General features: G+C 34.5%; 1 protein-coding gene across 3 annotated transcripts; it reads left to right on the plus strand.

Annotated features, from left to right (window-relative positions):
* The first annotated feature begins 439 nt into the window (after positions 1-439).
* On the plus strand, positions 440-24796 carry mnb (minibrain). 3 transcript variants are annotated; one of them, XM_066398078.1, is made up of 10 exons: positions 5483-5699; positions 12471-12718; positions 14795-14940; positions 16420-16610; positions 16668-16954; positions 17723-17979; positions 18035-18185; positions 18413-18587; positions 18672-18737; positions 20242-20372. In XM_066398078.1, exons 1-9 carry the CDS (start codon positions 5609-5611, stop codon positions 18689-18691), a joined length of 1566 nt encoding a protein of 521 aa, XP_066254175.1. In that variant the 5' UTR covers positions 5483-5608; the 3' UTR covers positions 18692-18737; positions 20242-20372. The 3 variants fall into 3 exon arrangements, with proteins under 3 accessions (XP_066254174.1, XP_066254175.1, XP_066254173.1); XM_066398077.1 differs by lacking the exons at positions 5483-5699; positions 18672-18737 and adding an exon at positions 440-1433 and having other exon boundaries at positions 20242-24796; XM_066398076.1 differs by lacking the exon at positions 18672-18737 and having other exon boundaries at positions 20242-24796.
* The last annotated feature ends 796 nt before the right edge of the window (positions 24797-25592 follow it).

The raw sequence follows: 25592 nt of genomic DNA on the forward strand, positions 1-25592 counted from the left end.
CATAGAAATTAATGTTTGCCACAAGAAAGAACATAGAAACCTATAATTAACAAGTGAAGCATGAAAACAACACAGCGCTCCGCTCTTACTACCGCTTTCCTTGTAGCACATAATTAAATAACATAAAATAAAGAACCTTTATATTTTTAATATGAATTTTTATATTTACATATATACGTTTCAGTAGTATGTCACATTACAGGAATAATAAGATTACAAGCGAGGCGAAAATTACAACTAATGTTAATAAATAAGTTAAAATGTGATTAAATCAAAATGTGGGAAAAATCGTGATAAATCTGAATTGGTTCTGAATGGAGTAGTTTGAGCATCTATACTTCCCGCCCTCTAGCGGACTTTTCTTGCCGCTACCGCCTTGACTTCGACATTTGGAATGCTACGTATGCGCATGTCCGATATGCCAAAGTTTGACATTCGACATTTATCTCGGATTTCTCCATTCGTTTCGTTTGATGCTCCCTGCTCCCTTAAATATTTCGGAACGGGAATGGGAGCGATTGTCGCCCTCCGATTTCCTTGTGTCGTGCAGTGATTTCAAGTGAAAAAATCATTATTGTTATGTGTTATGAGTTAAAGGACTTCCCAAAAAGTGAGCCGCCTTTTGTGTGTGTGTGTAAAACCGCGGCTAAATTCTCAACAGGGACAGTGCCAGTGGCATGGCGAAAGAGGCTCTAGAAGTCGACCGATTGTGGAAGTGGCCTCGAATAATTCCTCACTTTTAACGCACGTGTAGTATTTTGTTGTGCTTAGTGTGTTTTCTATAACCGAAAAGTGGAAAACTGGCCATTTCCGGGCACGTTCCAGTCCAGAGACCAATAACGCGGGGTGATAAGTGCTTTTCTACTTCGTCGTTGTTATTGTTTTGCTTGGTGTTTTTGACCCTTGCATTACGTCCGTCGTGGTTCCCAGACAGACCCATTATTCGGCGCGACTGAGGGAAGGTAGGCAGAGAGAAGTGATTTCGTGGAGCGTCGAGGCTACGTCCTTCGTCCTTCGTGTTTTCTACTTTGACGTCGCCGTTTCTCCTAAATGTTTACATCTCGAATGGCGGCATTGACGAAATGCAAATATGTTTCCTCGCGTTTCCACATCATTGACGAAATGGTACGCTTATAAGTATAAGCCGTTGTGCAGTAGGGATTCGTGTGGAACTAATCCGGAAATCCACCTTGCGGACTGTGGTGTGGATAAAAGGTTAGTGGCCCTAGAGCACGCGGGATTGTTTACTAAGTCCAAGTGAGCATGGCGACGGAGGAGACCCTGTAAAAGACCCTTGGGCGACGAATTCGTCGCCATAGGCGGTGGTCCGGCGGGGTGCTTTGGTTGACCTCTTTATATGGTTTCTCCTCCTTCAATGGCGTGGCATAAACACGACCACGTTAATATGCTCATGGATAAGAACAAGCAAAAAAGTAAGTAATCTCTAGTATTAACATGCATAATTAATCCATTTCTGCTGAAGTTACTCGAGACAGGTCCATTATCTGAACAAGTAGTATCCTCCAGTTAGTCCTCGGTGAGCTCTTCAGAGTGTTTAGCCTTTAGTTTAGCTCTACAATTTATATCTGAAGTAAACAAACATTACAGAAAGTTCACTTGTGAATGAGTTAACTCAAGTAACTCCTTGAAAAATAAAAAAGCAATAGGGCTATTTGCATAAGAAAATTTGTAAATATTGCTGCCATATTTTGGTTATTTTTACATTGTAGTGTTGATAGTTGCTGGCGAGATAGTTGATAAATACCAGGATCTGTTAGTTTTTCAGTGGATCTTGATTATCTAAAATACTTCTATTACATTAATTTTAAAAGGTTGATTAAATGTCATTTTTGTTTTAATGTTTTTCTGATGATTGGAAACTACCAATATTTCACAAGTTATGAAGTAGCAACATTGGATGGTAGAGTGGTTTGGTTACCTTTGTTTTGAAGTAGTTTGTTACCTGCAATGGTCACCATGACAACTTGTTTTAAAAACATGACAAATACAAATTTGGCACAGCCTTGGTATTTGACCATTAAAGTTTGGACCAAAATTCACAAACTTACATTTCAAATAATGTAAATAATATTTAAAATTCATTTTTCACATCAATTGAAATTCCTCTATTTTTATGGTGTTAATGGCTTTCTTCATGTGATTGGATCATTGCTATACCAGCAATGACATTTGTATAGGTATTGTTGTTGCTAATAGAAATATCTGGATTTCTAAGAGGTCAAAGGTGCTGGGGGGACCTTCAATACTTTTAACACACTATTGATAAAAGTAATGCAACTATTCATAAAAACATACCATTCAGCAAATATATTAAAATTTCTACTAAACAGACAACCACATACATTTAAATAATTAATTAAAATAAAAATAACACTCATAAGTATATGTTATCAATTAACTTTCTAAAGGATTTATTTATGTTTTAAATATACAATTTTGGGTAGTAGAAATTCCCTTATTGTCCAAGCCTTGTTTATTTTTTTAATGAGAGAATGTTTTTTGAGACTCCTGTAGTAAGGAATCTGAGGATACTCATCTTCTCACAGGATGTTGCTTTTTTTCTGTGAGAAGAGAGACAATATCATCTAACCTAGACAAGGCAAGATGAATGTTTCTCACTCAGCATAGGGCAACATAATATCTTAGAGTACGTTCCTATATACCAATCAATCTATAATCCTTCTTATGAAGTGCAATTAACCAGCTGGATGCATGAAACAGCATCATAATAATATACTACCCTGTCCATTCACTGTGGGTGTAGCATATGTTGTGTGCAATATTGTATTAAACAGGCGCATTACACGCCTCATTCCATCTGAATTAAAAGACGTTATATCGAGATTCATTACTAAATAGTCCAGTTTAAATGCTGTCTTGTAAGTGTAAGCCCGCCAAGATGGTTTGTTTCTAAAACCACCTGTTTTTTGATTCGGTGTTTGCTGTAGAGTTTCGTTTCAACCAATTTTTGTTGCACAGATCTTGAATGAATTTCCAAATCAGGAATTTCAACAATGAGGTCTCCCGATCTCTCGATTCCCTTTGTTTTCATTTAGGTATTTAGATCGCCATATATCTGTGATGCTAAGGTAGAACCCTATGTGTTATTAGGCAAAATCTATTAACCTATCCGCTTCTGCTTTAGGACCACAATTTTATTGCTTTAAAAAGTATGTATGTAGGTATGCGAATTCATATTAAAAACATAAAGATTCTTTATTTTGTGTTATTTATTTATGCATTACAATAAATAAGAGGGTTTGTAGGGCAGGGCAAATGATACTGCTGTAACCCTGCTCTAAAAGATGATTTAATTGTATTTGAGAAGAATTGAAATCGTGGCATATTGGTCGTAAAAGTTATTGAAATGTTTTTATTGGATGTTTTGCGTAACTTCTATATAACCCTGGATGTGGACTGGAAGAAGTTATCGTTTTTTAAATGTTTTTTTACGTCAATCCATGGGTTAAAATATTTAATCCTGCAATAATGCAGCTGCGACCAAATGATGCCGATTTTATGCCAAATCAAGTAATAAGGATTCCCCTTCAAGATGTACGTATTTAGTAGCTTGTTTACCAATATTCCAGAAACTGCGATTTTGTGTTATTTTGCGGGCTATTTTGGTTTTGATCTTTGTAATGTTTTGGCTTCTGTGCACAAGGCGGCCAGTTGGAGCAGAAACTGCAACTGAAAACTTCCAGAATAGAAGAAAACTTTTTCTGCCTTCATACCCCTGTAACTTTAATCCAGGCTTTTTGATATTTAGGTATAAATATTACTTTTCTAATATCATTTCGATTTCTGTTTTTTTTTACGATTCTGGATTTAGTTATTAAGGAAGAAGTTTTATGTTTTAATGTGAGTAGATTATCATTTTCTCACTTGGCAATTCCTCCATTTACCAAAGGCAATTTCCAAATGATAGCATTTTCTGGAATCGTATTCGTTTGTGGGAAGTTTGTAGGATGTAAAGTGAGTAATTTCTATGTTTGGCAAATATCCACTGCGTCATCCTGTAGTGAATATTTGCCTTGTAGAACCTATAATGTGCGGCGGAGAAAAAATATAAATGTATATGGGCATTATTGGAACAGTTATAGAACACCCTCTTATTCAACTTTCCAAGTATTAATAACCTCAAAAAATCTTCCCAATGTGTGCCTATCTATTTTTAGTGCCGTAAACTTTGTTCTGAGATAGCTAGACATTGACCTAAATTTGTTATCTCAGACTCTGGTTTCCAAGCATTTTAGTTTATTTATAAATGCAGGTACACCTATTTGATGCGCTATTGGCCTTCACTACTTTATGAGGAATAGAGCGTAGTGGGCATAAAAAAACTAGTTCCAACCACCTTGAGTTAATCCAATTTAGGGCGAAATCCGCCCCGAAAAAACCTTCCCCTCCCGCTCCTAAATCTAATTTAGAGGTAGACTTTTACAGTAATAAACGTAACGATGCAAGTGACAGCAAGAGGAAGTAAATCACGGATGTAGCCGACTTCTTTGCGACGATTGCAACAGTAACTGTTTGAAATTTATGAAGCTCTCCCAATTTCTGGGCAGAGTTCTTGTTATGCCAGAATGCGGGGACAGGAACCGCTTCCAATTAATGGTACCTGTGAATGAACCCGTAGATATTTTGGTAACCGCGTGTCTTTGACTCTACACGGGGGCTTAACAGTTATATCGCGCAGTGTACCATGAACCGACCGGATGGATTCTCGGCAAACACGCATTTAAGTTTTTTTTAATTTTTTTTTATTGAAACCCACATGTTCATGGGTTTTTCTTCACACTATAGAATTTAAAGACATTTTTTGACAGTGCGTTCTGAACTATTCAGAAACTTCCTCGTTATTTCCATTGTTCACTCTCAATTGTTGGGACTCGTTTCGCGGAAATAACCTGGCTCAGTTGATTGAACCCAAACCTTGGCGACCGCCCGTGTTTGGAAGGATCTTGATAAATCATATTCCTAATTGCCGGTAGGTTTGAAGGACATTGAACTAAATTGTCCGCTGATCGCTCGATTTTGCATATTCGCATTCTGAGAATAATTGCTTTGCTATTTCATTGGAGGTTTTCGCCGTAAGAGACAAAAAAATTAACATTGCCTACCTTCTTTGCGGTCTAGCAGTAGGTGGTGAGAACCCACCATCGCATAGCTTCAAAACTGCATTCTCACTTTTTGAGACAATGGATCATCGTCTGCACAAAGTGCGCGGAACTGTCTGCATATATCGTTAAAAATAAATGTTGGTATTTTTAGTGAAAGAATGCTGTTGACCTACTAATTTCGTGTTACCTACGCTGTCATAGAGGTTTTTAGAAAGTGTGGAAACATCTGGAAATTTGAAATTCATGATTCACGTTCTGGATAAGTATATACCAAGGGGTATACTTACATATATACTTACATGCGCGGCATGACTTTTGAATTTTGGGTAGGTAAGTAAGGTCGCATTTCCGGAACGTGTTGTCCACTTCGGTAAAGCAAAAAATGCAAATATAAATAAACCTTCATTTTATTTTGGTTGCTGGCTATTAACTTACTCCTGGCAAAACCTCAAAGCTATTCGGAGATGGTATCACTTTCTAGTCACTTGCTTCCTAGTTTTAAATACTATTCAGGTAAGACTTCAATTGAGTTCCAATCTACGGGATATGTTAACAGTAAGTATAAGTTCATATAGGTAATTATAAATTCCATATGTTAACTTTCACCCTCGTTTAAAAACCACATCTCATTGTTTGCTTAATTTCTTCAATTATCTGCTTTATTTTTTGCTCAATTTCATTCTCTATCTATCTGTAATAATCAATTGCAACCAGCAGAATGACCGCAAAGCTGATTTGCTTGCAAATTTTCATTTTGTAATTTTATTAGTTGCTTCATATTCATTGTACCTAGTTCTGCGTAAATACTAAAAATTCCAGACTTAAACTATTTCTATCAGAAAATAAATCTTCTATTAACAGTAAGTTATTTTGAAGTTTTTTTCTCATTTTTGCATCCATCTCATAAACTATACCTCAATATTCGTTTTAACCGCTCATTAATGAGTTACCTTAAATAATTTGTTGGCTTTGGTGCGCTAAAGTTATTTAGCAATGACCCTGGTTTATTCTTAACAAGCCCGCTGATCAAAATATCGTTCAAAATCATCCCCAAGGTTGATTTTTTTGTGTTGCTATGTCTCTTCGTTGCCAGTAATATGAGAACTTATGAATTACCTAACAATTTTAAAGAAATTTTATCAGATTGATAGCTAATGTTCTTGCTTTAAATTCAAACACTTTGACGAATGTTTTGGCCAATTTTATGCAGATCAGTTTATTTTTTATTAGAATGCGTTTCAATTGGAGTGATTTATTTATCGAAAGCAATTTAAAAATCCATTTGCTGAAGTAATGACCAAAAATCGAGTCAAAAATCCGATGTAACCCTGCGTTCTGATCATTCTATAAACATAATTTGGACATTGAACATAGAAGGGAAGATAAATGTGTTATCACCTCAACCCTCAAATTAGTTAATCTTTATCAAAAAAATTTACTCGGAAATAAACGGTTATATTTTTAACTTAAAATTAACGTTTGGATGAAAACATTGTGGTAATACTTAAGGTATCACAGTTTTTTACATTTTCATAAATTATAGTCAAATTGACCACATTCACCTATTTACCATTAATTCAACATTGATTTAATTTAATATAATCCAAATTACTTCCTAGTTTGCAAAACATTCCTCAATATTGTGCTCTGCAATATATTTCCTACATTTTTGGTAAACATTTTTCTTTTACATTTTGTCTTGTTGCTGTTTTACAAAATTTCAAACATTTTATTGGGTTTTGTTTCTCCCATTTTCTCAGTTTTTTAATTTTAACATTCACACATATTGCTTGATATTTCTTTCTATTATACCATATTTTCTAATTCCTAGTATTCTTTCCCACTCTCTGTGGTTTACTGTAGTAAATGTCCAAATAACAAGTGAAAATATTTTAAAAAAATAGCAATAGGCGGTGAACCATAAATATACGGCGTCGATTAAGCAACTTATTATTTACCATCAAATATTTGATCAACAGATGAATTGATTCTAGATATGCCTGTGACGTTTGAATTCCTACTTGAGGTTTTTTAATGATCACCCTTTATAACTAATATTCAATTTTCGTTAAATAGATCTCAGGCTGCATTGAAGGATTGTTTTTAGTCTTCATTTTACAATTTACAAAATCATACAGAGCAGAAAGATCCTAAAAATTGAATTAAAAACAGATTCTGTGGTTAGAAAAAGTAAAAAAATTCGAATAATAAAGTAAATTCTACAGGCCCTAAAGACTAAAGTTCGCAAGCTCGACTAACAAAAAGAAGTCTGTGGATCGAGACGATTCAGCATTTATTAGGCCCAACTGACATTTATTGCTGGTTGCGGTTTAACGGGAAGTGGTTTGTAAGTTTTTTAATTTATGGAGAACCCTGTATATTTTTACAGGCAATTTTATCTGTTTCAAAATTACCATTTTACCGTGAGGAACAATTGACTTTGTCACTTTATTGACAGATTAAATGAGTTTTATTGCAACACATGTAGGGAGCGACGATTGGAAATTGTTTATTCTGGATCTAAAAATGAAATAAAAGAATTATTTTTACGAGTCGAATATTAAAAGATAAATTGATACTCTACAACAAACCACATTCAAATTAGGGCGTTTGTATCTTAGTTTTTATTGTAATTTACGGCATTTTTTGCAAATCAAAAAGTTACCTCATTTGCAAGGCTAATGAATTGAAGGTCGGAAAAAAAGTTAATTACAATATATTCCCCAAAATTTTTGCATTTAGGGATACAGGAGATGTGTAGCATGTCTCCTGTGTTTTTCAGCATAGCGCCTCCGCGACATGGTATCCGTAATATGTAGATTGAAATAAGTGGAATTATCATATAATTAACGTGTGGGTTGCGTTTCCTATAAACTAGCCTCATATTGCAAATGTCAGGTCTAATACAGTCTTTATTAATGAATTAACTTCCTCCCTGTGGTTCTTTTTGTTTAATTAAAATTACTTTGTTATAGTCGCATTTTCAGCCACTATGATTAATTCAAGCATTAAATTTTCTGGAAACGTCAATTTTTTATAGTACTCATCCAGACTGCTCGTTAATTAAAATTATTTTATTACTCGTTGCTGTCTATCGTTTAGTTACGTTCGACAGTATTAACCTGAAGTTTAAAGAGAATTCCTATTACGCCTTCCAGACTGTCACAAGATATTCAAAATTAATTTTAATCCTTTGGTTAACAGAAAAGGGATATTTTATCATAACTGTAGAATTATGTCCGAATCAAACTGGTAATTTTCTTATGATATTCAACACTCGTAATACGTGATGTTAACTGCGGAGGCGACAGTGGAAAGCGCAACCTAGTTCTGGCAAATCGTATCCAGACTCAGGATTTCCAGACGCCACAATGGAAACAGGCACGCAGTGGTTTGTTTTCGAAGGATAGACGGAAGAATTTCGGACTTTTCAGGCTAGAAGATATTTTTTTGTGTTTAATATTTAGATTAACCATCCTGTACGCGGAAGGGCACAGATGCACCCTTTTTTTGAATATACAAAATGCGTAGTTTTTTGGTGACAACTTAAACCACGATAAAATAAAGCTTTTCGGTAACAATCTGAATATTTACTGTTGAATAAAGGAAAAATTCAATAGTAAAGAGTTAAATCCATACTGCTATGCGGATAGATATATACGGGGTGGCTAACCGAAAACTTTCTACTTACGTTTCCTGTCCTGTGATGTAAAAAACACGAAGACGTTCGAGCCCGTCAATTTTTATTTTTTTATTTATTATAATTTCTCAAGAATTGGTCATCTAAAATTAGAAAATAAGGTGACTTGAGAAGGCAATTTAATGCTATTTAAAATGATAGATAATATGATGCGTACCTCTTTCCACTTAAACTTTTTAGGGCAGAAGTCACCTCCTTATTAGGGGATGATTAGAGGTTACACTTGGGAAAATGATTGCCAAAGAAATAAGACCCTTTTGAAATTAATGTTGACAGGTTCAAGCGTTTTCGATTTTTCTACATCATAGGATAAAAAACTGCGGTGGAAAGTTTTCGGTGGCCCACCCTGTATGTATGTAGCTTTGTGAAAATTGATAAACTGTATCACGAAATAAAACCTGCAATGATATGGAAAAATAATAGATATTTTATTGCAGGGTTGTCTACAAAAACGTAAGTGCGACATTGTTGAACAGTTGTTGAAACACAGCATGATTTTCGCATTTTTCTTTGTTCCTTGCACTGTGTTCACCATAAATAAATAGGTTCTATGACTAGCGTATGTCCTGCTATTTCGTGGCTAAGTCGTAGGTAGCTTTTAGATTCTTCATATGTAGGTGTTAGATCCCTTTGAAATATGAGTTGGTCAGATATATAGCATTTTTATTAGAAAACATTTCCACTGCATTTGGAGTCTGTGATCGTTTGTTAATAATAATCATAGATATACTGTTCTCAAATCCTTGTAAAATGTTCTCCGACTAGATGACGACTTTATCCTGTTATTTTTATTATAGGTAATATAACCAGACGCGATATATCAATAGCGTTATAAAATAAAGCCGTGCCCATCGAAGAGTCCATGTTATCAATGCCACTTTTTGTGGAGTTACAGTAGTTCATTTCAAATTTGTTTTTTGGTACACTAATATTATCATTATTCTCATGATTATCATGCATGAGGCAATGAACAAATTTTCCGTTTTTTGGAAAAGAGGAATAGGTAGAAATCTTTCCATCTTACCTTACTGTTTTTCATTGTTAAAGGAATGCAGGCCTTACAACCGTTTTATCTGTCGGCAATCTTTTTGTTTTCCTTTCGTCATTATAAAACTTGTTAAATTGCCATATCGCACAAAATCTATTTATTGATAAAGTCGCACCATACAAAGGATAGATATCGCGTTTCCACAGCTCTCTGATGTGTTCAGAATTGCGATAACTATTTAATTTTCATTAATTCAATTTTATTAATTAATATTCCAAGGTATCCCTCAAACTCTTCAGTAGTAAGTTCTTACCGCGATTTACTTGGTTTTCTTGGATTTTAAGTGTTGTATTAATTGTAACATTTATAGGGTCTCATGTTTGGTTCTCATATGATAATATGACAGCTCATGAGATATGATACGTTTGAATATTTGAAGTGGAGATAAATTCTCAGTAAATTCTATTGGGCCAGGCTTCTCATGAAATGTATTTTATCGCAAGGTTTGCGTGTGCATTGTTTCATTCCATATTGTATCACTCGCACTTCTAACTTTTGCCTTCTAACTGTTATTTAATTTACAATTTTCTTCAAGCTCGGGTTCGATGTCTACATCTGACTTCCCCGTCAGAATGAGTTGTATTTCTGTTTGGATCATCAAACAACATCTTCCACATCGGAAGCTTTGTCTTCGGCACCGAACAATCATACACCATTGACATTTTCTTACTATGCCAAACTAAACTAAAAATATTACACTTATAGAGCGAGCATTCGAGAAATTTGTTTTCTATGGAGGATATTTACTTGCATCTTCAGACACTCGATATTTTGTAAATTCGATGCTTCATCATTTTCCTAATCGCTTTGTAGAAGACTGCAAGTAAGCATGTTGATAGCTTCACTTGTAAGAAGATTATTTCCAGCTAAAAATTTACTAATAAGGGGATTATCTTACTTACCTCCGATATTATATAAGAGGCAATTTTTCTTTTTTTTTTAAATTTCACATACCTCCGTAACAATTTGACGAAAAATTAGATAACGCGTAAATTATACGATTTGTCCAAGAGAAGCTTCACGCAGAACTATAAAGTACATAAATAAAACAATGAACCAGCAGTCGACGCACTCCTACGTGTAACTTGCTAGAAACACTGCGCTGAGTATGAGGTACACCTCTACCTTATTCATGCGTTTGTGTTAGATAAAATTTCCGTGTACATAATGTTTAATGGACGACAGTTGATTGAAATAAGTACAGTCTGCTCCTTTGCCGAGTATCTCACTTATTAATGGCGATAAAACGATGCGATTTTCTCGAACATTACTCTTTTTCTTTTTTTTTTTTAATGAACGAAGGACATACGTTTATTTCCAAAAAGTCGCCATTTTCAAATCCTCATAAACATGAGTCAAATGTTTTCACATTTCAAAAAAATGTAAACTATGTCCGATAGATTTTCTCACGTAAAATTCAGAGGCTTCGTGCATTTTTCCTGCAACATATGGCTTACCCGCATAATTAAAGTTAAATTTTTTAAGTGGCACACTCCATACCGGATGATAACTGAAAGTGGACATCTATTTTTAATTGTTTAAAACACGTCTTGCAATATAATATAATGTGTCCCAGGATTTATGACCAGTGCTTTAGGAAATATCTTAAAAACTGTGGAACTCTGTATGATTAACTGGGTAATCAATAAATCGCCTCTGTAATTGTGCTTTCAGAGTGAGTAGTCCTGGTCTCTGTATCCTCGGAATATTTCTTATTGAAAACAAAGTGTTTTTTAATTCAAATATAACTTAATCCAGAAATATGTACATATATTAAATTTATCAAAATGTTTTAGTAAACTTATCTGCAATCCTTTAATTGTTGAACACTCAAAAGTCTAAACATTAAAGGCAAATTTTGATTTTCACAAGTGGAATAATTTCCTCATGATTTTGACTTAATTTTGTTTTCGGTAATGTAAGAAAAATACTAGGAAAAACCTATTTTTTGTATAAGTTGAACAATACGATTTTCGATTTTCTATGACCGAAAAATGGTTCATTTACAGCCCTGATTCAAGCTTCTCTAATCTTGAAATATTAAATTTTAAACATATTAAATTTCGCCACTTTAGCTTGGATTTTTACCGTAAAAGTAATGCACAGGGTTTCTTTTTTTTCTATTTCAACGCAGCATCTTGTCGAGTAGCAAACTAGCGTCTTCAAGGCCTCGTCTAATGGTGAAATCTATACTCGTCTAATGGTGTTAACTGCACTAAAAGTAGATTTTTCTACATGAACAAATTCGTTCTTTGAATAATCGGACTTTCTGCATGAAAAATCATACACGATTTGGCATTTTTCCGGTAACGAGAGTATTGCGCCCCACTGGAGTGCAGCCACCCCTCCCGGCATAGGCCAACTGTTGCGGGGCCCTCTTGTTACCAGGGCTCAGGTCGAGATATCGGGATTAGCGGGGGTTAGCGCGCCAAATGACTTGAAAATGAAATATTGCTTAGTCTTGAAGTGGATTTCATACGAACTGAGGAAATCTCATCAGCAATTTATTTATTGGTTATTTTTCTTCGTAATCTCGCATCGCGACGTCGATCTAATTGAATTTCGCCTGTCTTTCCAGTACCGATATCAAGCTCGAGTGGCGGGGATCCGGGCGGCCAAAGGCGACATGTGCCTCTCTATGGAAGACTGGTGGCGGATGATCCCCTCTGCAGTACCATGTCGGGTACTCTCGCCAGCAGCGCCCCATCTTCCACCGACATCCAAGCGATGCAAGCTCGAATACCGCTTACATTCCGGGATCCATCCACCGCACCTTTGAGGAAACTTAGTGTGGACCTTATTAAAACTTACAAACACATCAATGAGGTAAGTACCAATATACATTCCTGTAATAGTTACAATATCGATTTTTCACTAAAAGCCCAGTCATATGACTATCTAGTGTACAGAGTGTTTCTTAAATATGCGGTAAAAATTTAAATTAATTTCTTGGGCCAAAATCAGAAAAAAGTTCCTAAAAACCTTTGTTCGGATTCGTTTGATTTCCGGAAACATACAGGACGTTGGAAGTTAAAAGAATATTTTTAAGAAACTGTCTATTTCTGAGAAAACGACGTTTTTGTGAGATAGAGCAAAACCGATGAAGTCAAAAAAATACTTGTGGTTATTGTGGTCAAATATGATATTACTTAAATGTATGCATCAGTTTAATCAAATCCCTTACACGTCTTGTTTGTCGTGCTGTTTATTGGTAAAAATGGCTGAAAATTTTTTATTTAATGGTCAAGATGATGTGCTGTTGGTATTGGAGTCTTAAAAAGGTAATTGCCCCAGTAATATTGAGGAAAACTGAAGAAGATTTCATAGCCGTTTTATTCCAAATCGTCGAACATTTGCCAATTTTGAACGAAGAGCTTGGGGAACGGGTTCTCCTTACCTAAATAACGCTGGAGGACCCGTTTACGCAGTGAACGCACGAAATGAGAGGCGTGTGTTCTAGACTGTATTGAAAATGAACCCCAAACCAGTACCCGAAGAATATTCCGGCAACTTAATACACTACAGTCCACGGTCCATCGAATTATACGGTGCGATCTGCTGCATCCATACCATTTTCGAAAAATTCAAAAAGTGTTCCCGCAAGATTTAAGACTTCAGGATGATTTTTTGTAATTTCATCCTAGATGATGACTTTCACAAGACCACTCTTTTCACGGATGAAGTGTGCTTTACTCCGAAAAATAATAAAATGTTCGCAACAGCCAGGAATATTCGGATCAAAAATTATATGCTATAATAACCCATTATTACCAAAGAGAGTTTAACATAAACATGTGGGCAGGTAATATTGGGCGATATTTTGTTGGTACAGTTATTTTACTAAACCGTTTGAACAACGCAACTTATTTAAACAAATGATACTTTTTTCTTTAGGGGGCCTTTAAAAGAATTTGTATACTTGGCCATTGAAATTTGTGGAACCGCATTAGTAACAAATGCACCATTATAAAACATGATATTCAATTATAGAATAGAGTAGATATTAAGTTTCAGCAAAGGTTGCACTTTTGTACAAGAGAAAATGGATGCCATTGTACACAACTTCTTTAGTATAATTTTTTTTCTGTTACTTAATTAATATCACATAAATAGTGTATGTCAAATTTTGCATTAAGTGAAATGAAAATACTATTTGATAAAGCGGCATCATTTTATTTTTTGTTCGTAAAAATCTTCTAAATCTGAATATTTAGACTTAATCATGATCCTCTATTACAAACTATTTTATATACACACAAGTGTGTTCACAAGTTTACAAGTGTTACATTTTTACTGAATTTGCGATTTTTTCTGAAATCCTTTAAACTTTTTGTCCAGTATTTTTTTATTTTTTCCAATGTTTTAGCGACTTTTGTTTTGGACATTATAGAAAAAAATTATGTTGAAAGAGGAAATAAGTCACAATTTTTTTTTTTGTAATAGAAATAAGTCACGAGTTTTTTTGCCAGTTTTTATTATTTGTCTCTTTTGCCATCAAATTATTGAAATTCTCATGTAGCGATTTGGTGTTTTGGTGTTTTCAGCTGTAAATGAATCTATCTGAACCCTACCTAAACGTCTCTTTTGACAATAGAATCGGAGTAATAGTTGCAGCTGCAGCCGAACGCTTACGTTTCCAGTTACGAGACGTATCCGAAAGTCAGTTTTAAATAAAATATGCTTTATTTCGTATGCTCGACGCGATCCGCGTCCGTTGAAAAAGTTATGGCGACCAAAAAGTGACGGCCCAGGCGACAACTCAACACATCGAAGAATCGTGACCGGGCACCATATTGCTTGGAAACTCCGTTTTTCCTGTAATTGCGTCTGCCACCCCCTCCCCCCTTTGTTTTATATTATTTTTAGCATTGTGTTGAAGAAAGTTGACGCATTTTTTTTTAGGTCTACTATGCGAAGAAGAAAAGAAGGGCGGCTCAAATACAAGGAGATGATAGTTCCCACAAGAAAGAACGGAAAATCTACAATGACGGGTATGATGATGACAACCACGACTACATTATTAAACCTGGTGAAAAGTTCCTGGACAGGTCAGTAATAAAGGAGATATTTGCACATTAATAAAATATTATCGAAATATAAACAATACCTTATGGAGTATTCTGAATTAAGGGTACAGAAATTATAATCAGAATTATTCCCCTTTGATAAAACCTTTTAAAACATTCATCCGCTCTTGTTTCGGTTTTATTTGCAGTGACCATTTTTACATTAAGGATTTGTTTGCTTTTTTTTTCGGACTTTGAAAATGCCTGCTGCGTGGCTGACCCAATTGCACTGAATTTGTTTACAGAATTTATTTAGATAAGCAAAACTATTACGTTCTGGTAAAAATGTTTGCCTCTTATCGGTCATGTTTTATGCACATTATAGACCTTCTAAGATAGATTTATTTAGGGCAAAGTTTAGGATTTTATATCTTCGGCCATAAAAATACAATAAACTCACCACCAGGTAGTAAAAGCACAAAATATTTGCATTTTATTGCTTTATTGATCTATATCCCTTATTTTGCTCCAATATCAATTAACAGAACTAACTGTTGTTGGGCCCTTGATTCGAGACAAGCTCGAAGTATCGTCCAAAGCAGGTACTTTTTCAATGTTTCTCACTAATTGCTGCAATAAGAGTTCTGGGATTTTCGAGGGTTTATTTGAGTTTAGGTGGGTCATTATTTAATGTAAGCAATACAAAAATGAGTAGCAATGCTAGAGATGGTCAGTCTGAAAGAAGGTTTTGTGTGTAGTGGAAGAAATTGGTGGAAGTTGTTAAAATGCTAATTTATCCAGGAGAATTTTTTGAGGAGAGGTTTGTAAGAATTATTTCTTGTTTTTAATTTATTTATATTTATTACTTTACTTAGTTTATTTTTACTGCGATGTTTAGGGATTTAGAGTAGCGACTTATTGAAATTATTGTATGACCTATTTTACTATCAATTCCAATACTTCCAGCTTAAAAATATTTTATATTTAAAAAATATGTTACAGAAATGTTTGCTAAATATGTGAGTAATTGGTTCCTGTAATGTTATTTTCAAATTTTGTTAAAATATTCAGGAAGTATTCCCGTAATACTTAAACAATTGCCAGTAAAAATAATTAGAGATAGCAATTCAAGAATCAGATAAGATCGATACACAGGGTAAATTAGCATTCAAGTGACTAAAGTGTAGAGTAGATTCTTCACAGTAATGTTACAAAAAAATCCATATGAATATAGGTGAGAAATGCATATATTTCCGACTACAGGGTGTTATTAAACTATCAGATGTGCAAATATTTTTTCTCTAACTCTCATTCCCTTAGCCCCTACAGTTTCTGAGATACTTAGCTGAACTTTTTATGTATGTTCCCAGGATCTACATCAATAAGATCCTTAAATGTTTATACATTAAGCTTGTTTTAACATAAATCTTACACTACTATTTTATAATTTTGAATAGTACTTCAATGGGAAGTAATAAAGATTCCTCCCTACTGAAGTAAATCATATTAAACTTATTGCAGGTACGAGATTGATTCCCTCATCGGCAAAGGCTCGTTCGGCCAAGTGGTAAAAGCGTTCGATCACACGGAACAGTGTAATGTAGCCGTCAAAATCATTAAAAATAAGAAACCGTTTCTCAACCAGGCTCAGATAGAGGTAAAGCTGCTAGAGATGATGAATAAGGCTGATGCCGAGAACAAGTATTATATAGGTAAGGTTACTTTAAAAATCCTCTTAGATCTCGTCAATTTTTATTCGTCTTTTGTAGTGAAATTAAAAAGACATTTCATATGGCGGAATCACCTATGCCTAGTGTTCGAGTTACTTTCGTATAACCTGTACGATCTATTGCGGAATACCAACTTCAGGGGAGTTTCGCTCAACTTGACTCGGAAGTTCGCCCAGCAATTGTGTACGGCGTTGCTGTTCCTGTCTACACCCGAACTTAGTATAATTCATTGTGATCTGAAGCCGGAAAACATTCTTCTGTGCAATCCTAAACGGTCGGCGATTAAGATCGTGGACTTCGGTAGCTCCTGTCAGTTGGGCCAACGGGTGAGACTGTCGTCTGCATACGGTGTGTTCCAGATTTGTCTTGTACTGGGTGGTCACGAAAGAATTACCTACGAAATTTTCCTGATACTAGAAAAGTGCCGTATAAATAAATAAAATTCTCATAAAATTTACCATTGGTGACACTTAAAATTGCGATTTGAGGTTCATTTAAGAGATTTTAAGCATCAAAAACATCTAAGTCTATTATAAGGGATCCTGAATTTTTCTATCCCTATAAGACCTTCGGTAAATTGTCAAGAAATATTGCATTTTGTGAAATATGTCCTCGTAAAACCTTATTTATTTATTAAATAGCATTTACATTATTTAACCCGAAAGTCAAGGGTTCACATCCACTCAAAATTAGTGGTGATATCATATTATTAACAAACGTATTGCAGCAAGGTATTGGTTCTTTTGGTTTATAATATTCATGCATGATCTCAAGTTTCGTGTCGCTAGCTGCCAAAATGAGTACGATGTTATGTATTACCATGTTGTAAGATTTTAATCTTAAGTAATTTTTTTTCATCATTTTTCCCCGTTTTATAATTCGAATCCCGAGTAACTTTAGTTAATTAATCGAATTTCAACATCAGAAATCTGTGAGTTTTGTACAGACTATGGAGTGGCATCCTGCATAAGTACTTTTAGTCTAACCTCGAATTATTCTATTATCATATCCCATTATATCATAGCCGATTACCAATTTGGGACACACTGTATTATTTACTAATAAAAGTTGTCTTCATGGTGATGATATTTCAGATATACCAATACATTCAATCGAGGTTCTATCGGTCGCCCGAAGTCCTACTAGGAATATCGTATGATTTGGCCATTGACATGTGGTCGTTAGGATGTATTTTAGTTGAAATGCACACGGGCGAACCGTTGTTTAGTGGCTCGAACGAGGTGGACCAGATGAACAAAATTGTCGAGGTGTTGGGAATGCCTCCGAAACATCTACTGGACCAGGCGACGAAGACGAGGAAGTTTTTTGAGAAAGTTCCTGGAGACCGAAGGTCTGCACAAACTTAATATAGTGTTTGGAGATTTTCATACTTCCGCTTTTTGCAGATATATCTTGAAAAAGAGCAAAGATGGGAAAAAGTACAAACCGCCCGGCGCACGACGCTTGCAGGATATTTTAGGCGTGGATAACGGTGGACCTGGCAGCCGTCGTGCTGGCGAACCAGGACACTCTCAGTCAGATTATCTCAAATTTAAGGTAAATTTATACTACTTTTGTAGGTATTTCTCATGTGGTTTTTATTTGTAAAGCGGTAGGTCTTGATATCTTCATTTTCTTTACTCATTTTATTTTTGCACACTTCAAGCAAATAATAATAACAAACAATATGAATGACAAATTTTCACTACCTATCGCTTTATAAATAATAAAAACATGGTTATAGCTCTTAGATTTCACATTAATCTTAACTGTTGTTTTCACAGGACCTAATTTCTCGTATGCTCGATTACGACCCCAAAACTAGGATCACCCCGTATTATGCGTTGCAGCACGGTTTCTTTAAACGAACTTCAGACGAGGGGACGAACACCGCCGCTGGCAACAGCGCCACTAGTAGTCCAGCGGTGGTGGGGATTGATGTGGGCGGTAGTCAGCACGGTAAGACTTACATTGAAGGAGTGTTTATATTGCATATCTTTAAAATGGGTGTTGGTATTAACTGGGATTTTCCCTTCATTTTAGGGTCTAACCCAAACCAATGACTAACATAGTGATATGGTTATCAGTAACCACTCTAATTTAATACAGGTATTTGACTTAACATAATAGGTGTGTAGAGTTGTCTTTATTGTGCATGAAAGTACATTTTGAAACATCCGTACACGTGTATATGAATACACATTTTCGCTGTTTCATAGATGTATTTGCTTTACAAAATTTACAAATTTAAGTCTTTTCACTAAGTTGATTTAATTCTATTTACTTTAGACGTAGAATGGGCAGAGGCGAAATACGTTCTTTTCACAGTTGTGTCAATATATTCTTCAGATATTTCTCTACAGTTGAACTGTGTATGTAAAAATGCCTGTAAAACGGCTTAAATCTGTATTAAACACGTTCTAGTGCCATTCAATTGAAATGTCACTAAATCTGTTATAGTCGATTTTCGAAGTCCGCAGAGTCCATTGTGTTAGTATTACATTGTTTACAGTGTAGTTAAGGTGAATAATTGAAAATTTATTTTTAGAGTTTAATTAATTGAAAAGCACAATTAATTACTAACTCTAAAAATAAAATGAGAGAGATATTATGTATGATAACTCAAAACTTTCTATTTTTCATTTTGTAGGCATTTTCCAATTAATTCGAGGTCAGTCAGACCTTGAAAATTCGACTTGTGTAATGTAAAAAAATAAAAATTTATTATTTAAGCAATACTTTAAATCTAAATAAATCAACATTGTATTAATTTGTTAATGAAGGTTGGAAGTTTTTAGTATAACATGGTCCAATTAGAGCTTATACGGAGAATGCGAGGTAAATTTGGAACTGACAGATATGAAAAACTGTCGGTCCAAAAAAAGTAACTGTTACGCTAAAATCCTCCATGCAGCGTGTAATAAAGCAACATTACATTAGCGCTTTTTGGTCGCAAAATCAACTATTAGCGAAACAAGCTTAATATGTATGTAAAACTTTTTTATTACGCATGCATTATAATCGATGTTTAATGCACGCTGAAATGTGTTGAAGCTGAAGAAAAATGGTCTTTATGATGCATGTATGGTTACTACGGTAACCATATTAGAATTTTAAATTTCCACACGTGTAAATACTTTAACAAATTCATAACACTCCTTGTCGTCTAAAAATGTCAGTTAATTGTCATATTGCTGAACACATGTAATAAAAAATTGTGTTTAATATTCGTGTACCTTTAAAGCTCTTGTCTCTTGCAATAAAGGTAACGAGATCCATTTAGTAAGTGACATAAAATGGCAATTTTCTAAGATCCAGTAGTATAACTTAGGCGTTGTCACAGGATTAGTTTTTTTTCATCAGAAACGTATACGGGATGATTCTGATTATGTTTCCTATTACACATAGAACTAAGAATTAAGTTAAAGTAACTAAAAAAAATAATTTCCAAAATAAATATGTACACCACAACCACTTATGCCTAAAGCCGATATTAATACAGGAATTTTATATGGAACACCAACCAGTGTATTTTCTATTTTATGCCTTTTTTAAAATTCATTTGCAAACCATAATTTTAAATCAATCTTAAGTAGATATATCTGTTTTTCAGGGTTAAATTTAGTCAGCCGACCTCGAGACCCCTTCTCGAGCCACCCTTATCAATCCCAGCAGCAGCCTCCTTCTGCGGCCTATGCAACAATGGATTGCGATTCGTCTCCCTCGTCGACGCGATCGCACCCCCATCGAGGGATGCAGCAGGTACCGCAGCGATACCACCAGGTGCCCCAACAGGCTGTCAACCTGAACCACGGCCCGGGATCATTGCCGTATACGCTGACGACGCATCCGGTTATGCACCAGTCGAAACAGAATCAGAGCGTGCAGGTGGTACCCCAGTGTCTGGATTCTTAAATTCTTCTTGTATCCACTGTTAATATTATTGTTGATAGTTTTTCCCCGACTCCATTTCTGTTGCGATTGAGATGAATTTAGGAATTTTGACCGACCGACGGGGTGTAGAGTATATTGTGATCCTTTAAGATGCTAGTTTCAGTGTGGGTTTCGGGAAAATCGGTCGTGTTACGAAGAAGACTATGCTGCGTCTGTTGATTTCGGTTGTGTTCGTTTACATCGAAAGAAGACGGTCCTGTAGCTGCACTTGAGTATTTTTTGTAGTGGATGTTGTTGGGAATCCGTGTAAGACATGTCCGAAGTCAACAGAGTCCTGCCCTCAGAGAAACAGCTGTGATATGGGGTTTTAGCTTGCGTTGCCCTCAATCCAAGCTCCAAAACCCTTTTACTGTCAAAAAAAATCTTTAGTTTTGACATTTACGGCCAATAATTTCAAATGGTCCTTTAATCCTTATTAGTCTTTTTTATATGCATTGATGAACAAATTAATTGTAATTTTATGTGATTTCAATAATGTTTTGTTATAGAATTGTACTCAAAACTGAGCTCTTTCTCAAGCTGAAAACCTCATATAACAGAGCAGTGATGTTGTTAAATCTCCGAGATTTAGGAGCATTAGATCGATTTGTATATTATGCAATTGAAAAAAGCGTGCAAATAATGTGATTCTTAAAATTGTTAGTGCGGATTAAATGGAAGATCACCATCATATTTCTTTGTAAAGGAGCTGTCAGTCATTTTAAATAAAATCTATGAGTACATGATGTTAAAGGGTGAAAGTGGTTTTCAATGTTTCCTTTGCAGTTCCTACAGGTTACAAAATGTTTACTTCAATTTTGAGGTAATACTACTAAGAGATATACATGATGTGACTTCTAAGTTGGAGCAGGAAGTTTACAGATTGGTAGATGTTTTGGGACATATAATGTTAGGGGAACCAAATTTGACTCATTGCATGAAAATCTCAAAAACTGTTAAAACATAGATTCGGGTAAATAGAGGCAAAGGTGTGCCTTTAAGAAAGGAGTATTTTACCTTTGTAGTATTTCGAAAATCCCTACTAATACTGGAGGTATTTGAAAAAAAAAATTACAATTGGTATCGGCAGATTTGATATTTTTTACTTTCCGGTAATAAAAATGAATCTATAACAAAAACTCTAATCTAGAGAGATAATTTTTTACTTGATGTAAAGTCATGTAGTCGATTTATCTACATTGTTGTAATTTGGTTAATTTAAAAAATTGAAATTTTAGCTTACTTGTATAATTGAAGAGAAGAAATTGAACACCATTTTCAAGATTTGGCACCCTCCATTTCAGTCGTGAAACATTATGTATAGAATAGTTATTTATCTAATAAGTGCGGAAAGTTATACTTAACCACATGTTGATTGCAGTTGTCAGCAATCGAGTGCGATAAAGACATTTTCGCATATGTTAGGTACAATATTTTTCCTACGAGAGCTTGTGTTTTAACTTTTTTGTCTTTTGTAAATTCAATTGAATATTATTGTACAATAGTTTTTACACGCACCTGTGCCGTAAGAAGTTTTACCGCACACATGTCAATATCAAATCAAAGTCATTGTTCTACTTCCAGCTTGCAATAATAAATGTTAATGCGCAGTAAAGTGGTGCTACCGTACGTTAATAGGAAAAAATAATTCATATCGACGTAAAAATTTCTGATCATTTTACAATATTCGGTGTTGTTCAAATTTGGTGTATGCAGGGCGTTTGGTTTCTTGTGGATCCTATTGAACTGAATGTTAACCTAATCAGGTTATAACATCGTTTTATTTTTTAAATGAGTTGCGTATAACATTATTTTCGATTCTGCGAGAAATACTAATTTTTTTTCAAAAAAAGGCGTTAGCTCGCTGATGTATTTTACGAAATATGCCAATTTTTTTTAATTAAGATTTTGACGCCTTTTGCTATTAAATAAAAAAAACCTTTTTATTGCCCACGCATTAAAATCGGCAATTATAGTACGTTGCCTTGTGCTATTGTGGTCTTTATGAGGCATTTTTGGTCACTATGAAAACAGTATGACAGGTTCTGGCATGTCCAAACACTTTGACAAATTTATAACATATCTGGATGTTTAAAAGCATTAATTAGTTGTAGCACTGATGCACTGGTTATAAAAAATACTGTATAACACTATTGTATAAGAGCTTTTAAAGCCCTTAACTGTAATAAAACACTCAGCTACTCGTTGTATTTTCTAATAGCGTGCATACTTTAAAAGGCTTCTGACACACTTATACCATTATATACTATTAAATAGGAGGTCTATTCTCTGCGACAAATGGTTTGGAAATTTTCGCGTTTACGCAGAAAGTGGAGCAAAATTTATTTTACGCGTTAATAGAAAAATATCTCACGTGTTTTAAAGTTCTTATACATTTATGTTATAAAATATTATGCTGCTTTGATTTTGCTGCCAACTTTTGACGCGCAAAAACTTTAATTGAAAATTACTCTACACAGCTCTCTCTCCCTTTCTCTCGATACGTATATATGTATGTATGTACTGGGTTTTTCGTAAACATGCGGCACAAATTGAAGGCGATATTAGATATATAGAAGATTGAATTTTAAACCATTTTTGTATATTTTAAAGATTTTACACATTTATTTTAATTTTTTGACTTTAATTAAGTTGATTCAGATATCTACGAGAGTTTGCAAATCAAAAACGGGACGAGACACGAAAAAATATTAAGGTGCAAAAAGGTTTAATTTTTAGTTGCTTTATTAGTAATAATTTGTTTTGACGGCCACCTTCGACAGATCAACTCCCGGGGAATTTATGTGTTATTAAACCATTACAAAAAAATAATGAAAAACCGATATAATTTTATGATTTCCGACATCCTATAGTTCGAAAGTGAAACGATTGTGGACACACATTTATAGGACTTTTTTTTCTTATTTTGACTCAACGAATATCGTCTTAAATTTGCGCTGTATGTTTAGAAAACGTCCTGTATATTTGTAGGGTAAGAAAATACGTAGGTGAACCTCCATTTTATCCCACTTTTTAATTTATTGTTAATCGATAATGTAGACGATTGTTGTGTAAAATTGTCCCCAATATCGATTGGTTATTTAATTTGGTAAAAGTGAAACGATCCAATCGTGATATCGGTAACAATATTCCCAATCACTGAAAAATCGTTTTGCTTGTTTAGATTAATTTCTTGTTGGCACCCCCCGCAATGGGTCACCGACAAGTGATACTTAGGCAAATCACTACATTGGTAAGTTGGCAGATTTTTAAGATCTAATTTAACGGATAGTGTGTAATTGTAATATAATGAAACCAGGTATTCTATACATGTTTGCCTATACTTTTCAATATCGACTACAATTTATTTGAAGTTGCCCATCTTTTACGCGTCTCGATTGTTCACGAAGTCATCGTTTCTTCAGCCTTTCAATTGTCGCCTAACGAATAGATAGTTTGACCAGAAATCTAGGCAACTTCAAAATAATTGGCTCTGGTTTTCGTGCCCGTTATTTTTCTAATGCGTTTCAAATAAACCAAGCTATTTTGATACATTTTACAAAAAGGCCAATACACATAATAAGCAGACAGTATTAAGTTGTACCTAACCAGCAGGATCATACACCCACACAGAATACCTCAGTTTTGCTGTTCAAAGTTACAGAAGATGTAAATAGTATTGCCGAAATTTTACGATGAATAACCAGGGCCAAACTCTACCACTAGAGGACAATGTGTTCAACTAAAATTTCGTGCGTGCTGTTTTAGTTCGGCTTTGATACCCAGCAACTGTCCTTTTTTGCTCGAAAAATGAAAATTATAGATCCTTCATACGTCTTCCAATTTAATCACATAATGAAAATCACATTTTCCCCAGTAAAACGTAATATTCAATCCCGAACTAAAGCGCCTGCACAACAGTAATCTAATCTAGAATTTACTTACCAATTTTAAGTCCAGATTACTCCCTAATAAGTTTAAAGGTAACTGTAAAAGTGAACATTTTTTTTTGTAAATAATTGACTCCTCAATATTCTAATTTGTTATTTATAAATCCACGTTAATTTATTTTTTCCTTTGCTTCGTAATAATATGCAATCGTTTTCGTTCTAAGATGAGGTTTTCGAGAATGCCACGATGAAGAGTTCGTATAGTTAGTTAATACGATAGTGTAAATTTTGCATAAGCCATCATCTATAAATTCCTACTTGCTCTTAAATAAATTTACAAACCAATATTGTTGTCTTATCTTAAACCAGTGTCTCGTTCATGGAGATGGTGCATAGTTATCACAACATTGCTTTTTAGTTTCTAATTTAAGACATTTAAATTTCAGCTCCTCCATGGTACTAACAATTCCAATGGTATGAAATGGAGCTATAATCATTTTGATGTAATGATCGTAGTGTCTAAAAAGTGAACTAAGGACAAAGATAATTGAAAATGGCCTTTGTATGATCTTCAGACAGTTCTATATAGATAATTCCAAGCTGGAGATCAGTAATTTGACAACTCTGTTCAACTGGTAAATCTAATTTATAAAATGAGAACCAATAGAGAGCTTTTCTCGTGAACGGCATAAATATTTTCTCTGTGATAGTTTAACGTAATTCGTCTACACAAGACGATTCGGATTTTACTTGGGAAAATTTAGCAGGTGATAGCTGCTAGCTTACAAAAATTAGAAGATGTAAAAATTGAAGTTGTATGATTTGAAGCTTTGTTATTTCAATGCAGGTGTTAACATCGTGGCCTGACTTTTGCTGCATTTAAATTCTGCAAGCACTTGATCAGTGAGAACGAAAAAAATGTCTTTTAAATTGAATTTTTTGTAAAATGACCAAGAAATTCAAGTTTTTTCCAACAGTAGCGTACTGCAAAACAAATTGGGATGATAAAGGGAACCTGAACCCTGGGATATCATCATCCTATAAATTTTTCCGATGATTTCAAAGGCCTAATGGCGTAGATTAGAACCTATCTACATGCTATCTTTCAACAGTAGAATTTATAAACAAATATTGAAAGATT

The sequence above is a fragment of the Euwallacea similis genome, chromosome 16, assembly GCF_039881205.1.
Source record: "Euwallacea similis isolate ESF13 chromosome 16, ESF131.1, whole genome shotgun sequence".
In the NCBI taxonomy this organism is placed as follows: Eukaryota; Metazoa; Arthropoda; class Insecta; order Coleoptera; family Curculionidae; genus Euwallacea; species Euwallacea similis.